The sequence below is a fragment of the Entelurus aequoreus genome, linkage group LG14, assembly GCF_033978785.1.
Source record: "Entelurus aequoreus isolate RoL-2023_Sb linkage group LG14, RoL_Eaeq_v1.1, whole genome shotgun sequence".
NCBI classification, from domain to species: Eukaryota; Metazoa; Chordata; class Actinopteri; order Syngnathiformes; family Syngnathidae; genus Entelurus; species Entelurus aequoreus.
Genome location: NC_084744.1, coordinates 48,200,365 through 48,217,767, shown reverse-complemented (window position 1 = coordinate 48,217,767; position 17,403 = coordinate 48,200,365). Strand labels below are relative to the sequence as shown.

Below are 17,403 nucleotides of genomic sequence, written 5' to 3'. Positions count from 1 at the left end.
AAAAGTTTGACCTAGTTTCGATATCGCGATTGCACAGATTCACGCAAATTCAACCAAAATGCGTCAGTTATGCGTGGCCTCACATGTTTGTCAAAATGCTCGCAACTTCCCTGCACATTTTGGCCAATTAGCATCATTTACACTAGGGGTGCCCAAACCTCTTCCACTGAGGGCCACAGACTGAAGAATGAAAGGATGTGGGGGCCAGTTTGGTAATATTCTCCTTCAAAACAAGAACAATACATAGTTTTTTAGAAAAGAACTACAAAATGTAATTTCGGTAGAAATTTTGTGTGAACTGAAATGCTAACAGTTAGCACGCTAGCTCGATAGAGTCAAATAACCAAAAATATGAGCAAAAAAAGCTAGCATGCTTACAATTAGCATTAGTAAAATACCAAAATATGACACCCTACCGGCTAAACAACATTAAAAAGGCTACTGTAAAATGCTAACTGTAACATGCGCCAAATACCACATTATATTACTCTGGGGTGTGTACCTGAAAAATGTGTTTACAATGCTAGCACGCTAACATTAGCGTGCTAGCTTTTGCTAACTGGTAAAATGCGTCAAGTACCAAAATATATTACTCTGGTGTTTACCTGAAAAATATAGAGGTCAGTAATAAATTTGGTACTGTTATAAGTACCGACCGAATTTCGTCGGTACTACCGGGTATTGATTCACGTAAAATTAAACGGTGCCATATTTTCATACCTCGTTACACGTGACGCCATGTCCGTTGCAGACTGACAGTGGACTCAGCCAAACTCCCTATAAGTAAATTGATGTTAATTTACATTGGATTTGCCATAGACACGCTACTATTAGCATTAGCGATTTTATATGACAATTTTAACACCTCCAAATTTGGTATTGAAAACTACAGCTAAGAAGAGTTTACAGTATAAACACTTTGTAGGGCGCAACATAACACATTCAGCTTCATGAAAAAAGCTACTTATTAGCATAGATAGCCTATACAGTACTGCCTTCTAATGTCTTTGTAGTGCTACTGCATTGCAAATGAGACTCAAATGTAATCAGAAAACAAGATATTATAATAATGTTTTAAATGTTACAATAAAAAATGAAATTGTATTATCAAACAATTAACATGTACAGTAAAACTGGTATTGTAACAGTGCAAATGTGATCCGTACCCATCCGTACTTGCAAGTGTACCCACAGTCATCTCAAGTGGTTTTGGTCACACTTGACCAAATGAATCGTACTTGCAAAGCGACTCTCCATGTTGGGGTCAACTTGATTACAATACCCTACGCACTAAAGACGTGTTTAATGCACATTTAAACATGAATCTTGATTCTTCCCTCATTCCTAACTGATTCCAGAATTTTTTGACTAAACTTTCCCATCGTGACACAAAACGCAGTGTAATCAATCAGATAAAAAACTATACTGAGCGTGTGTGTGTGTGTGTGTCTAAAAGAGAGAGAGATGTGTGCATGCACATTCCACTCGGCAATGCTGTTGCCACATTACATACGTCAGCATTCCACTTTCATCCCACAGAAAGATGAAAGCAGAGAAGGCGATATGATAAGTACTGTGAATAGGCTCTCATGGTTATGGATGGGTACCGTTCACATTTGAATCGATACTCGACGGCGCCAGTTTTCACTGCTTTTGTGTGTGTTGATAAATATTAATTGTTTTGGATGATAAAACCCCATTTTTCATTGCAACATTTAAAAATTAGCTGATTATGATAACTTGTATCTGGTTTTATTGTCTGAGTCTCGTTTGCAGGTATGCCACTAAGTTGCAGTTGCAAGTCCAAGACGTTAGATGGCAGTAGTTTGTAGTTTATGGTTTGTTGCTCAGTTCAGTCTTTGCTTTCTGTTGCGCCCTACAACGTGTTAATACTGTAAGTATTGTGCTTTTTTTGTACCAGCTGTTTGACTGTAACATACATCTTAGTTGTAGTTAACATTAATAAATTTGACGATGTTGTTAAATCACTGATGCTAATCAGTAGCATGTCAATAGCAAAGCCATTGTAGATTGGCATCAACCTAGCGCATTTAAAGCAGCACTAAGTAACTTTTCAACCTTCATAAAATATTTTCATAACTTTTGGGATGATACATGGTTGAATGACACCTCTATCACGGTCTGAGGGCGTCTGTATCACTTTTAGTGTCAGTTAGGGACTTTGAGGTGGGTGACAGGAACCCTGCCACACATAAAATTACAAATGTGCTGACTTGCTTTACGGCATATGTCACTCCCCCTGCGAACACCCACGAACTGTAAGAAATCTAAAAGAAGAAGAAGAAGAATGCCTACGTGCAATTACTGCTATCATGGGCGAAGCTCCAAAACAACCAAAGAAAGGAAAAGTTTTGTCTAAGGAGACAAAAAATAATAACAGAGGCTACCCGGTAAAAGGACAGTCAGGATCAACATTGTCCCGGCTTTCACTCGCTGTCATGATCTCAAAGATGAGGAGGGATTTCAGACCCATGCTGGCTTGGCTTTGTTCCTGCTAAACTAGTAAGTACCTTTTGATGCTCAAATCAAAATGATAATGCTAATGTTAGCTATCGGAAATTTGCGTGTTAGCAATAAATAGCCACCACACTACTTCCTTTGAAAAAAAGTCTCTTGGCGGTCTTTCTTTGTTTCAGACCTGCATCAGCCCTGATACATTCTTGATAGTAGCGTCATGTTTGTAAAACAATCTAAGATCATGTCTTGATAGTGTCTGTTATTTAACATCAGCAGGGCCATTAGACACATAATATTTGTGCCAGTATTACAGCGGACATCGTGTCAGTTTGACGCTATATGCGCTGGTCCTCTTCTGGCAAAACACTACCGCTTTGGTCGACTGGCGCTGCCTAAATCAAACAAAACGGAAAGTTATTAAGTGGGGCTTTACTTACGTTGGAGCATTTTTATTGAGTCAAATTCCTTGTTGGCGTTAAAAATTTCAACATTACCTAGACTTAGTTTGGCTGAGTCGGCAACCGGCCGTGACGTCACGCGCAACCCGGTACCAAAACTGTTAGATTTTACGTGAATCGGCACCCGGTCGGACCGGCAGGATTTGGTCTTGTCCAAAAAAGTACCGGATTCGGTACCCATTCCTAATCGTGGTGCATTACTAGTAGGGCTGTGAATCCTTGTGCACCACTCGATTCGATTTGAATCTTAGGGGGAACGATTCGATTCAGAATCGATTCTCGATTTAAAATGATTCTCGATTCAACATTTTTAATAACATTGGGTGCCAGTTCAATGATTAATATCATTCCTCCATAAAATAGATAACCATCTCTGATACATTTCTATATTACTTAAAAGAAAACTGGCTTTGTTAAATAAAATTCTACTCAAACATTTAATAAAGTCAAATACAAATAAGGAAAAAAGAGAATTATATATTGCAACAACTAATGCTAATAAACCATCTTAAATAGTTCTCATTGACATCCGGATTTAACAGAATGTTAATAGGTTATACACATACATACATACATACGGGATAAATACAACCACATTTGATAAGTCTGCTTTCTGACTTTTATGTTCCCAAAAAGGTTTGATCGTCCAAGCCTTGGTTTAGGATGAACACACAGGCGACATTGAAAGCCTCCCTTCTGTTGTTCTGCCTCGTCTTTAGTGTCCGCTTTCAATCTAATTTAGTCCAATCTCAAAGTACGTCCCCTCTGATCATGGCTTCAAAAACACGTCATGAGTAATGAGACGTGGGAGAGGAGCTGGCGTTTGTCAGGTTTTAACTGCAAAAGGACCGCTGTAAGCAGGAAACATTTATGGTTTTATCAGTTTCCTTAAAATACGAGTACGAAAACAACATGTCTTACCTACTGTTACCTGTTTTTGTGTATTTGAGGGCTGCATAGGCTCCAAAATGTAGAAATTAAACCATGGAAGCATGGCGGAGATATTTGTAAAACCACCTTGCCTTCTTACTTCCTACTTCCTCCAAACGGTCTGTTTGGAATTTTCCCCATTTGTGATGTTTTTCCAACATGTGACAACAGCGTATTATCTATACAGGGTAAAGGTTGACCCCGAGATCTTTGCGCGAGTCCGCTGTTGCAATTTCTAATACAAAGTAGTGTACAGTTCGAACTTGTATCTGTCAGTAGTCTCACAATGTAAGCGCTCAAAACTACAGCATTGCCGGAAGTAAGTGTTTTAGACAACAATCTTTAAGTTACTGTATATCAGGGCTATTCAACTAAATTGTTCTGGGGGCCACATTTACAGGAAGCTAAGGACTGTTAAAGGAAATAATTTTCCCTCCTTTGGGCGAAATGGAACGCCTTAGAAGTTACTAGCTTTGTTTTGCTCAAAGAGATAAAAACAATGACCTCACCCTGATTCTTACTTGTACGCTCACACACGTATTAGTCCCTCTAGTTTTAATGCGGTTAGGATGTACCAGGTGCAAAGAGTGAGAGTGGACAGATGTGTGTGTGTGTCCAACACACACGCCATGAACAAAAGTACAGAAGGGCGACCATTTTTTAGAGAAGGCTCCGGACTTAAGTCAGCTTGATCTCCTTTTCAGCGCTAGTTTTGCTTTTGTTTGTACTTTTGTAGAGACAGTTTTAAAAAATAAACATATTTTTTAAACTGTCTCAGGCAAGTCATATTGTTGATGTAGATGATCTGTATCTGCTTTACAGATTTACTTTAGAAAAGACAAGTGTTGGATACTTGTTGCCTTATTTATATTTGACTTTATTAAATGTTTGGGTAGAATTTTATTAAACAAAACCAGGTTTCTTTCAAGTAATATAAAACATTTTCAGAGGTGTTTATTTCGTGGAGAAATTTAGTTAATTCTAGAAGAAAACATACATACACACTCACACATCACTATTGACAATAACAAAGCAAAAACTACACAAAACATGGCATTGGCTAAATGTCGCCTGACCGTGGGTCTTTGTTCTGGCATTCGGTAAAGCTAAAAGTTTGGTGCCAGAGGGCCTCAGGATCCGCAAGGGTTGATACGGTAGAAGCAGGTCAGATGGATAAGAAGGCGCAAGGCCATTAACACATTTAAAAACTAATAAAATAACTTTAAAATCCACCTTGAAGCGGACGGAGAGCCAATGCAGCGACTTTAAAACTGGTGTAATGTACTGGTCCTCGTCAGCACTTTTGTCATAATTGTAGAGTTCTGATAGCTTTGACAACCTTAAAACTAAATAATCTGGGAGGACTCTTCCTTGCAAAAGGAGGGTCCCAATAATACTAGGAGACCGGACTTCGAAGTCTTATTTGATTTTGGTCTATTTATTTTGTCAGCGTTACAGGAGCGCACGTCTGTTTTTAAGGAGCTCCTGCAAAAAATCTACAAAGAACTGAACTCACAGGCCACCAGTGGAATAGTTCAAATGATGAAAAAGAGAGGACCTAAAATGGAACCTTGAGGAACACCACTAGTATAACTAAAGAATTTAAACAAATGACTACTGACTGCATCTTAAGAAGTGACAACAACACCATAGTTACGTAAATCACAATATAACAAATAACTGCCATACAGGAGAGGACTAAAGGGGTGCCTTGAGGAACGCCTCAGTTATGTAAATCCCAAGTTTAGACCCCAGTGTTCTATGTTTGCTAGCAAGGTTAAAATGTCAATGCAAGGATCTGCCAATGTGTTTCCGCTTGTCCAAGCTCTCCTATACAACAGGAGCACTTTAGTGTTTTTTAGGGTATGGCTGCAAAAATTCCAGTTGAATAGCCCTGCTGTATACTGTATGTACAAACAGAGATATGAAGAAACATAGAATAAACCAAGAAAGTTGATGCTGATCTCGCCCCTCATCATGTCGTTTTCCAAACATCCTGGCAGCTTTTTGCACAATCCTGTGAAGTCTCTGTGGAAGGGCATGTATGGACACACCTGTCCTGAGTCTCGTGTGCAGTATTGTGTTGCATGTGCTGTCTCACCTGTCCTCTGCTAGCTTCGCTTTACGCTGTCAGTGGAAGCGCTCTGTTGTTTAGACAATCATTTCCTTTTCCGTATGTCAGCATTCAATGTTTCCAAGCTGCCTACTTGAAGACGCACAAGGAGGTCGCCGCAGCCTCTTGCATACGGTGCTTATTCCAAAACAGGTCCTGACGTAACATAAGAGGAACTTTTTGATTTGAATGACAGAAAACACTTCCATGTGTACAGTTTGTAAAGTTCTGCTGTTAACTTGAAGCTGCCTGCTGATCTGCTCTCTTCTACTGCTCTCCTCTCTTCCTGTTTCCTTCTTGGTTCTTTCTCTCCTAACACCTCTACCTGACACCAACCCCTCTCTTGCTTGCCTGTGTGTCCCCTGCCTGTCTTTAGGTTCAGATAGTGCACAAAAAGCTGGACTTCAGCCATGTCACTTCTCGCTGTGGCTCCAAGGACAATATCAAACATGTCCCTGGAGGTGGCAATGTAAGTAAAGCTGCAGTTGATGAGAGATCGGGGGTGTCTAAACTGCGGCCGCGGGCCAAGTGTTCACTTCGTCACAAGTTTAATAAGGAAACTTTAAATGACTGACAGTATAATTTCTGCAACTTTGTCACCATCTTGTGGACTACATGAGTAATTATGTTTAATGACGCAGCATAGCAATATTATATATGACCCAATCCAAACAACCTTTCCTACTCATGGTGCAAATAAACTAAAACCAAAAGTCAACACACATGGTCACACAAAACACAATTTGCTCACTAAGCTTTGTGGGTATGATTAAAAAAAAAAAACGTCCAAGCAAAACACACAATTCATTTAAATCCATTGCAATGAATGATGGGAAAAACACTCTCTCCTCACTTATTCATGTTTGCTGCATTTTAGCGGCTGGATATTTCTGATTGATTACAACATTTTAAGGAGGTCGTCATGGGAGTAAACAACCTTCACATACTCCTAAAGGTGCTGTTCACAAAATCCTCACAGTAAAATGTTTCAAAGCAAAAAATATACCACCACCACCACCGGCTAGCTTATGTTACCTTTAGTGGTTTAACACAACAGATTTGTTTGACAATTGTCTAAATTTTTTATGAAGACAATTGTGTAGGCAATAGAATTTTTTTAACCGTCTGGATAAAATGATTGGAGTTTACAGTGGCCACTCAGCCGATATCGTCAACACGTACGCGCAGTCACGTGCACGTGTACAAAAACAGTCCAGGGGAAGCAACAAACAATTTGCAGTCATGTTGTTCATTGACATTTAACACTAGCTATCCAATTAAAGCTAATGTGTGTGCATGTGTTACGTACGTACATAATTACGTCAGTACGTATGAATAGCTGCAAGACAGTATGAGGGGCCGTTAGGGACATTATTCAGAATTGATTGATTGATTGATTGATTGATTGATTGAGACTTTTATTAGTAGGTTGCACAGTGAAGTACATATTCCGTACAATTGACCACTAAATGGTAACACCCGAATAAGTTTTTCAACTTGTTTAAGTCGGGGTCCATGTTTAAGTCGGGGAATTACCTCTTACATACACTACTGAAATGCTCTCACATAAACAACTGAAATGTTTTTCTCTCACACACACTACTGAAACACTCTTATAGACACTACTGAAACACTCTCACATAAACAACTGAAATGTTTTTCGTTCACACACACTACTGAAACACTCTTATACACACTACTGAAACACTCTTATACACACTACTGAAATGCTCTCACATAAACAATTGAAATCTTTCTCACACACACTACTGAAACACTCTTATACACACTACTGAAACACTCTTACATACACTACTGAAATGCTCTCACATAAACAACTAAAATGTTTTTCTCTCACACACCCTACTGAAACACACACCTGGAATTATGTTTCGCTAGTATGTATAAATGGATTTCACTTGTGTGTGTGTGAGCTTTTTACACATGCGTGTGAGAGAAAACAATTTCAGTAGTATGTGTGCAAGGATTTCAGTTATGTGTATGAGAGCATTTCACCAGTGTGTATAAGCGAGGTTGCATTCCTGTTCACCCCTTTTCAGACAAGTTTTATTTATTTTTTTAAAGCCAAGTTGTATGTGAACAAAATGTCTACCTAACTGCCGTCAAGTAGCTTAACCGAGGCAGGAGCTCTACTTCATAATTTGACAGCTTCAGTGGAGAATATACCTGTAAGAACACTTTCAATGCAACAACGGTCGGGCTGCAGCCGTCAGTTGCACCTGCATGCGGCGACACCTGAGCGGCCACGCAGCGGCCACTTTCTCCCATCGACAGCCAAGCAGCCTGGAGCACTCGTTCCGTTGCGAGTGTGCGCCGCAGCATTATCAAGCGCAACGTTTCAGCTAATGAGGAGGAAAAGGTAATTAGACATTATTTATTTCTACATTATTGTTTAATCCCACGAAATGTAACGCAACATGGCATTGTAGTGAGCTAAGCAGTTAGCCTTGTGTGCCCCCACTACAAACAAGTTAGCAACTAGTGTTTCCGCGGCTCCTAAGAGTCTGACATCTATTGCAAACTTGGCGTTTGTCTCGGAGGAAGCGGAAAAAGTACACTGTCAAATCAGCTAGTAATGTTTGCAGCGTTGTTGCTATGGTAACATGTCGAAATGTGAGTCACGTCGTGGTACGTCAGTAGCTAATCAAATACTAATAATAATGGGTTAGATTTATTTAGCGATTTCTATCGACTAGATAAGGGGTCCCCGGTTACGGCCGGCCAGCGTCCAAAATCCGGCCTGCGGGGAACATTTTTTTTATTATTATTTTAAATCTGTCTTTTCTAATCCATTTTTTGGTGTCTCCTAGCCGCTCACGCAAATGATATTTTCTAAAAATGCATTTTCCTGTTTGACTTATATTGTCTTAGCTGTTTTCATGTGATCTGAATGTTACATTCTTATTTCAGAGTCACCACAATGCTGCATGATCATTTCAACAAAGCGGAATAAACAACCTCTGGATTGTGTTCTTCGACTAATTCCAAAGCATGATGCAATTCTTTGCCATGATATAGCAATGGACACACAGTGAGAAATGTGTTCAGTGGCTTTACTGGATCTGGGCCGCCCTGGGTGGCCAGTCAAGGGTGTTGGAGGTGCCAAATTTGGAGTCACTTCAGTAGCTCTCCGTCTGGCCTCATGTTCATGCAGCACATTGCAAAAACATCTATACAATGATCCTAGAAGGTTCCGGACATCCGCATCATCACACACACCAAGAAATGCAGATAGATAAGCTCTCGATAAAGCCTCTCCTGATGGAAGTTATCAGAGTCCTCTTTTTGCAGCCTCTCCAACGCAGTGCAGAACACTAGTAAAAAAATTTAAAAAAAATCGTCTTCATTGCCTCTCACTTCAAAAAATAAAGCTTGAATTTGAAAAATGAAGAATATCATATGAACATACGTTGTGGATGAAGCAAGAAGTGCTTGTCACCATATTCCATCGTTACCGGAATACACGATCAGTCCATGCGTGCACGAAGACAACGTCACTTCCGTCAAATTGTTTTACGCAATTATGATCGTGCCTGTCATACCAGTTATCATGGTTTTCGCTTTTGCAATCATTATTTGAATAACAATAACATATAAAAGATTACATACAAAACAAATGTTACTTAAGAATACAGTATTTATTTTGAAACCGTACAGCAGCCTTAAATAGCAAATAAATATTTTTTGCTATTACATTAAACACATCAATTCACAATACTGATCATTTAAAAGTCTAGTTTTTGTTACACAACAGATATAGATTTTTGTTTAAAATGCGTTGTTTAGAAAAATAATCAAAATTTTTTTAAAAAAAAGTAGTATGCAATGAGTTAGTGGCGCCCCCGTGCGATGACAGAAAAGTAAAAGTTGTTGAAAATGTGGCGATAATACTCCCTTTTTTAAATTTACATTCTGTAAATTTTTATATTATTGTTCCCTTTTACTCCTTGGTAAGCTATAGTTTTATACAAAACATTAAAATAACACAGAACATGACAGCATGTCATGTTCTGTGTTACGACAACATGTCGTCGTAAAATGTTCAAGTTCCGGAAGTGACGTAGTCTACACACATGCATGGACAGATTGTGTTTTCTGCTAGCAGACGTCGTCGTAAAATGTTCAAGTTCCGGAAGTGACGTAATCTACACGCATGCATGGACAGATTGTGTTTTCTGCCATCAATGGAGTAGTGTGCTGCAAACTTAGCAAAATTATATGTACTTCACTGTTTGGAGGAAAACAAAAGGCCATCTAACTGTAATGACTAGAATGGTGCATTTTTCTTTAAAGCTATTTCCATTAAAAATATATTTGATATTAAACATTTTCAAATTAAGTATTTACAAATGATTTACGTCATCATTTTCAATCATTAAACAATAAATTTAAACAACACTAACAAAAAACAAGAAACGTAAGGAATAACAGTTAAAAGTATGAAACAAAAATCTAATAAAAGCATTGTATTACACATTACATATTGTTTTTTCTTTGATGTGATGTTTTTTTGAGAGGGACAAGCGGTAGGAAATGGATGGATGGATAATAAAATGAAAAACTATTTGGTTTGCATGACATAACATCGGATTTATGACTATGACCCCAAACGGGACAAGCGGTAGAAAATGGATGGATGGAATATGTAATACACCTAGTAGACACAGCAGTTTGATAGCATACTCAAGTTTTTATGACATTTACCTTGTAAGAACATAACCCTTTCTTTGAACTCAAACAGTATATTGTAAGTACTAAACAGTACAACAGAAAGTTCAGTCCAGAATAATTGTGAGATTGGACATTCATGGTTAATTGTATATATGACATAGACATAATATAATATATCAGTATATATAATATACTGTACATATATTATGTAAATATTACGTATATATGTTATATTTTATATCGCTATATTTAGTCTATACCTGCATTGTCCTTTCCATCCTTACACTTTCCATCATTGTAACTGAGCTACTGTGTGGAACAATTTCCCTTGTGGATCATTAAAGTTTGTCTAAGTCTAAGTTAATTGACTCTTTTTCAATGGGACAAAAAAGAGCATTCTAAAGAAACAGCCTGGATGAATTTAGACCGAAGAGATTTACAAGGTAACATTTGTGACATGATTGTAGCTTTATTTGGGATAAGAAATGTGTTATGTTTAGTCCAATTTTTTTCAAAATGAATATGAGGTAAGACGTTTCTCTGGGACACAACCCTTTTTGGTGGACAAGTTCTATCAGAATTAATTGTGTTCCTTGTGTGTTATTGTTACATTTACTAACTAATATGTTTATTTTAGCAATCATTAATCTTGGGGAAACTTACTCCATCTGTTCATCCCGTAGAGAAGGCTTTAAGAGCTGAAGACGCTGGACTGAAATGCCATTAATCAATCTTTTATAATCAATAGGATTCACGTCAATAATATATTTTTCAACAAATTATTATGTTTGAATGAAAGTCCATTTCTGTCAAAAAAATAGAAAAAGAGGATATATTAGTTTTCTTTTTAAATGTTCTTGTAGTCAGACAATATTTTCAGTATATTAAATGGAATTTTCAGCATCCCCCGCCACCTCGAAAGGGACAAGAGGTAGAAAATGGATGGATGGATGTTTCGACTGTCATTTGCAGTCTTCTTCAGAAGGGTCACCTGACCACTGCGACGCGTTGCCTATTAGCTCCTCCCCCATTGACCATCAAGTAGTCTGCCTGGTTGGCTAGGCCTATAGAAGAGCTGATAGGCAACACATCACAGCAATCAGGTGTTCCTTCTGAAGAAGACTGCAGATGACAGTCCAAACAGGTCAGGTAAAGATTCCCTCTAATATACTGAAAAGATTGTCTGACTACAAGAAAATTTGAAAAGTATGTGAATAATACGACTTAAGGAGTCTTTTTTGAGCAAAAAAAAAAAAAGGATATTTAGTATGTTTCTATGTGAAATATATTGAATATTCCAAACAATATATTTATGTGGAGAGAAGTTGTTCGGAAGCCAACTTCCATGAATCCAGAGGTTGTTTATTCTGTCCTTGTTGAAATGGTCATGCAGCTGTGTGGTGACTCTAAAATAAGAATGTAACAATCAGATCACATGAAAACAGCTAGGACAATATAAGTCATACGGGAAAATGCATTTTTAGAAAATATGATTTGCCGAGCGGCAAGGGGGACACCAACAAATGGATTAGAAAAGACGGATTTAAAATAATAATAAATAAAAAATTCCCGCGGGCCATAGTTTGGGGACCCCTTATCTAGCTGATAGAAAAGCGCTAAATAAATCTAATCCATTAATATTAGTATTTGATTAGCTACTGACGTACCATGACGTGACTCACATTTAGACATGTTACCATAGCAACAATGCTGCAAACATTACTAGCTGATTTGACAGTGTACTTTTTCCGCTTCCTCCGAGACAAACGCCAAGTTTGCAATAGATGTCAGACTCTTAGGAGCCGCGGAAACACTAGTTGCTAACTTGTTTGTAGTGGAGGCACACAAGGCTAACTGCTTAGCTCACTACAATGCCATGTTGCGTTACATTTCGTGGGATTAAACAATAATTTAGAAATAAATAATGTCTAATTACCTTTTCCTCCCCATGAGCTGAAACGTTGCGCTTGATAATGCTGCGGCGCACACTCGCAACGGAACGAGTGCTCAAGGCTGCTTGGCTGTCGGGAGGAGAAAGTAGCCGCTCAGGTGTCGCCGTAAGCAGGTGCAACCGACGGCTGCAGCCCGACTGTAGTTGCATTGAAAGTGTTCTTATATTCTCTGCAGAAGCCGTCAAATTATGAAGTAGAGCTCCTGCCTCGGTTAAGCTACTTGACGGCAGTTAGGCAGACATTTTGTTCACAAACAACTTGGCTTTAAAATAAATAAAAAAACTTGTCTGAAAAGGGGCGGGCATTATGGGTGACCGGAATGCAACCTCGCTTATACACACTGGTGAAATGCTCTCATACACATAGTTGAAATCCTTGCACACATACTACTGAAATTGTTTTCTCTCACACGCACGTATAAAAAGCTCACACACACACAGGTGAAATCCGTTTATACATACTAGTGAAAAATAATTCCAGGTGTGTGTGTGAGAGAAAAACATTTCAGTAGTGTTTATGAGAGTGTTTCCGTAGGGTGTTTGAGAGAAAAACCTTTTACTTGTTTATGTGAGAGCATTTCAGTAGTGTATGTAAGCGTGTTTCAGTAGTGTGTATTAGAGTGTTTCAGTATTGTGTGTGTGTGAGAAAAAGATTGCAGTTGTTTATGTGAGAGCATTTCAGTAGTGTATATAAGATTGTTTCAGTAGTGTGTAAAAGTGTTTCAGTAGTGTGTATAAGAGTGTTTCAGTAGTGTGTGTGTGAGAAAAAGATTTCAGTTGTTTGAGAGCATTTCAGTTGTGTGTACAAGAGTGTTTCAGTGGTGTGTATAAGCGTGTTTCAGTAGTGTGTGTGTGAGAAAAAGATTTCGGTTGTTTATGTGAGAGCATTTCAGTAGTGTTTATAAGAGTGTTTCTTCAGTGTGTATAAGTGTTTCAGTAGTGTGTGCGAGAAAAAGATTTCAGTTGTTTATGTGAGAGCATTTCAGCAGTGTCTATAAGAGTGTTTCAGTAGTGTATAAGAGTGTTTCAGTGGTGTGTGTGAGAAAAATATTTCAGTAGTTTATGTGAGAGCATTTCAGTAGTGTGTATAAGAGTGTTTCAGTAGTGTGCGTGAGGGAAAAACATTTCAGTTGTTTATGTAAGAGCATTTCAGTAGTGTGTATAAGAGTGTTTCAGTAGTGTGTGTGAGAGAAAAACATTTCAGTTGTTTATGTAAGAGCATTTCAGTAGTGTATGTAAGAGTGTTTCAGTAGTGTGTATACGAGTGTTTCAGTATCGTGTGTGTGAGAAAAAGATTTAAGTTATTTATGTGAGAGCATTTCAGTAGTGTTTATAAGAGTGTTTCTGTAGGGTGTATAAGTGTTTCAGTAGTGTGTGTGAGAAAAAGATTTCAGTTGTTTATGTGAGAGCATTTCAGTAGTGTCTATAAGAGTGTTTCAGTAGTGTATAATAGTGTTTCAGTAGTGTGCGAGAGAGAAAAACATTTCAGTTGTTTATGTAAGAGCATTTCAGTAGTGTATGTAAGAGGTAATTCTGAATAATGTCCCTAACGGCCCATCATAAGAGAGCGGGATATACTGTGTAAAATACATTGGGAAGTTGGCGCCCTCTAGGCATGTGTGTGAATGTTGCAAACAGCTCCTTTAATCACCAATTATATTAACTATTAATTATATTTCCATTGTATTGCTATAATATATACGTATATATACATATTGTTTTATACATATGTATGTATAAGCTAAAAAAAAAAGTATGTTTACCTGTAAATATATTGTTACTTTACATGTAGTTGACTTTCTGCCGGCCGCCAAATTTTTTTAGCCCAATGTGGCCCCCAAGTGAAAAAGTTCGGACACCCCTGCTTTGGACGCAGATAACCAATCGTGTGGTAGAAAATTAGGAATCTGTTTTTTTGTCCTCCCATAGCAGTTTCGAAAACACTAATTTGCTTTCTCAAAAGACAAAAAAAAGCACTTGGTGTTGTTAAAAAAAAAATCTACGTAACTGCACATCTTATTTTGTGGACGTGACTGGGCTGTGTTTACACCAAAACAAACGCTTTGTGTGTCTCGTGCGTTAACCGTCGCGTCCTAATCGAAATCGCCTTGCCACTGTCAAAGGTTTGTTTCCTGTCGTTGTGCCACGATGAGTGTTTCACTGTGCTTTGGCGATGAATGTGCAAAGTGTAACATTCATCATCTTTGTAGTCTGTATGTGTCTCTCAACTCCCAACGCATGCATCTGAAAGCACGAGTTCATGGTCATTTTTGACAAGTACCTTTTTTTTGTGCTCTGACTTGTCTCAACTGGCAGGAAACATGCAGTAATCATGTTACTATAATAATGTATACTACGTATACATTATTGCAAGCAGTATACACATATCTTCCATTAATGCTTGGCACTTCTAGATATTCCTGTTATCTGCTGCATCTCTCATTGTGTAAAAATAGTTACTTCTTGTAATTAATTTTCTCAGAAATATTTATAGGCAAAGAAAAGAACCTGGCTGACCTGAAATGACTTAAAAAAGGGAACATGGATACAGAGATATTTGCTAGTTAATATATAACGTCCATGTCTTTACACACTTACAAACACAAGATTTTACTTATTGACTGTAACTGTGTTTGTCCACTTGGTGTCTTCAAACCCGGATTATTAAAACCTTTCATATTGTAAGATACTGTGAGACAAGATTCTGCAAACAATTTCAGTAACATATTTTTTTAGACTTAAATTTTCTTAAAAAAAATAAAAAGTTAATAAAACAATTGACCAGATATAAATCCAAAATATTACATAATACACTAATATTATTATCTAAAAAGACAAACAAATCACAAAAACTGAATACAAATAAAATTGAATGAATAAAATAAAAAGATAATTTTATAAAAACAAAAATGTTTATCAATAGTATTTTGACAGTATAGCAGGGGCGGGGTCCAAACTTTTTTCCACCGGGGGCAGCATACTGTACATTAAAATTGAAAAATGCGGATGATACATTTCGTTCATTAAAAATGCTAAAACTCGGGCTGTCAAAATTAAAGAGTTAAATCATGTGTCACAAAAAACTCATATTAATTATGCACACCCTTAAATTAATCGTGCAATTTATTTTGAGCGTACAAACTATTGTATAGGAGTGTAAAAAAAAATCACTTTTTGAATGAATCGCGATTCTTATTTGTGATGATTCTTAATCGATTAAAAAAAAAAAAAGTTTTATTTTTTATTTTTTATTTTTTTTAATCTAACCTGTTCAGCCACTCAGGCGAATCATATTGTTGATGTAGATGATCTATATCTGCTGTACATATTTACTTTAAAAAAGAGAAGTGTTGGATATTTCTCTGGTTGCCGTATTTGTGTTTGACTTTATTAAATGTTGTATTAAACAAAACCATTTTTGTTTTAATATAGACATTTATTACAGCTGTTTATCTATTTTATTGAGTGATTACTATATCATAGAACTGGCACCCAATGTTATTAAAAAGTATTTATTTTGAAAAGAGAATTGTTTTGAATCATGAATCGATTTTGAATCATGAATCGATTCTCAATCGATTCGTTACCCCCAATAATCGAATCGAATCGAATTGTATGGTGCCCAAAGACTCACAACGGGCACGGCACCGCTGCTGCCCACTGCTCCCCTCACCTCGCAGGGGGTGATCAAGGGGATGGGTCAAATGCAGAGGACAAATTTCACCACACCTTGTGTGTGTGTGACAATCATTGGTACTTTAACTTTAACTTTAACCCTAGTATGTTACCTTAACCACTATACGATCAATACAATCAGTACAAAAACGAGTTAAAAGACTCTGACTGGTGTGCTCGTTTGAAAAATGTCACTCCAAAATACAGCTGGAAAGCTCTTACCAAGTTGTGTGCAAATAAATTACATGCATTCAAGCAAAACCTTTAAAAACGTTCCTGGATGACATTCTGACAATAAAATTGATTTATGTGCAAATATCGAGGTCTTTTCTTAAGCTAATTTTATTCATGCAAGCGAGTAATCACCTGTGATTAATCACGATTAATTCGAATTCCAAAATGTGATCAGTCCGATTAAAAACAATTTATCATTTAACCGCCATAGCTAAAAAACGATTCACTATAGTGCAGTATATGCTAAGATATAATCATAATTATAATACTGTATTTTATTTATAATGTGCTTTTCATTTGACATCACATCTCAAAGTGTTACATATTAAAATACATAAAAACAAATAAAATAGAGAAACATTGGATAAAGGAAACACGATTTACAGATTAAAATGAGCTGTGATATCTGAACAACACATCGATAGTGTGACTTTGTATCCTAGGTGACAAAGCAAATGAGTGTGATACGGTTATGGTGTTCGTTTATGTCCAACATGCATTCGATTACAATAATTACATCATATACTTAGAGTTCCTCAATACAGTATGTCCGAAAAGGAGGAGGAAGAAGCAGATCTTATTTAATTTAAGAAGTGTTGGATACTTCTCTTTTGCCTTATTTGTATTTGACTTTATTAAATGTTTGGGTATAGTTTTATTAAACAAAACCATTTTTTTAAAATAATATATACTATTTTATATAGTCAGATAGAAATTTATCAGAGCTATCATCACACCCAATGTTATTAAAAAAGTATGGATTTTTTATTCGAAAATCAGTTCTGAATCTAATCGTTACTCACAAGAATCGAATCGTGCCCCAAGATTCACAGCTCTATTACTTATTAATAAATGAATTGCGTTTGTACAGA

At 37.2% G+C, this 17,403-nt stretch overlaps 1 protein-coding gene across 3 annotated transcripts in view; it reads left to right on the top strand.

The window, feature by feature from the left end:
* LOC133664970 (microtubule-associated protein 4-like) overlaps positions 1–17,403 on the top strand; it is a 183,386-nt gene that overhangs the window by 151,475 nt on the left and 14,508 nt on the right. For 2 of the 3 annotated variants that reach the window (XM_062070069.1, XM_062070073.1), the window contains one exon: positions 6,356–6,448. The exons of the other annotated variant lie outside the window; for it this stretch is intronic. In XM_062070069.1, coding sequence (XP_061926053.1) covers positions 6,356–6,448 — 93 coding nt within the window. The remainder of the gene's footprint in view (positions 1–6,355; positions 6,449–17,403) is intronic. 3 annotated transcript variants of the gene reach the window in all.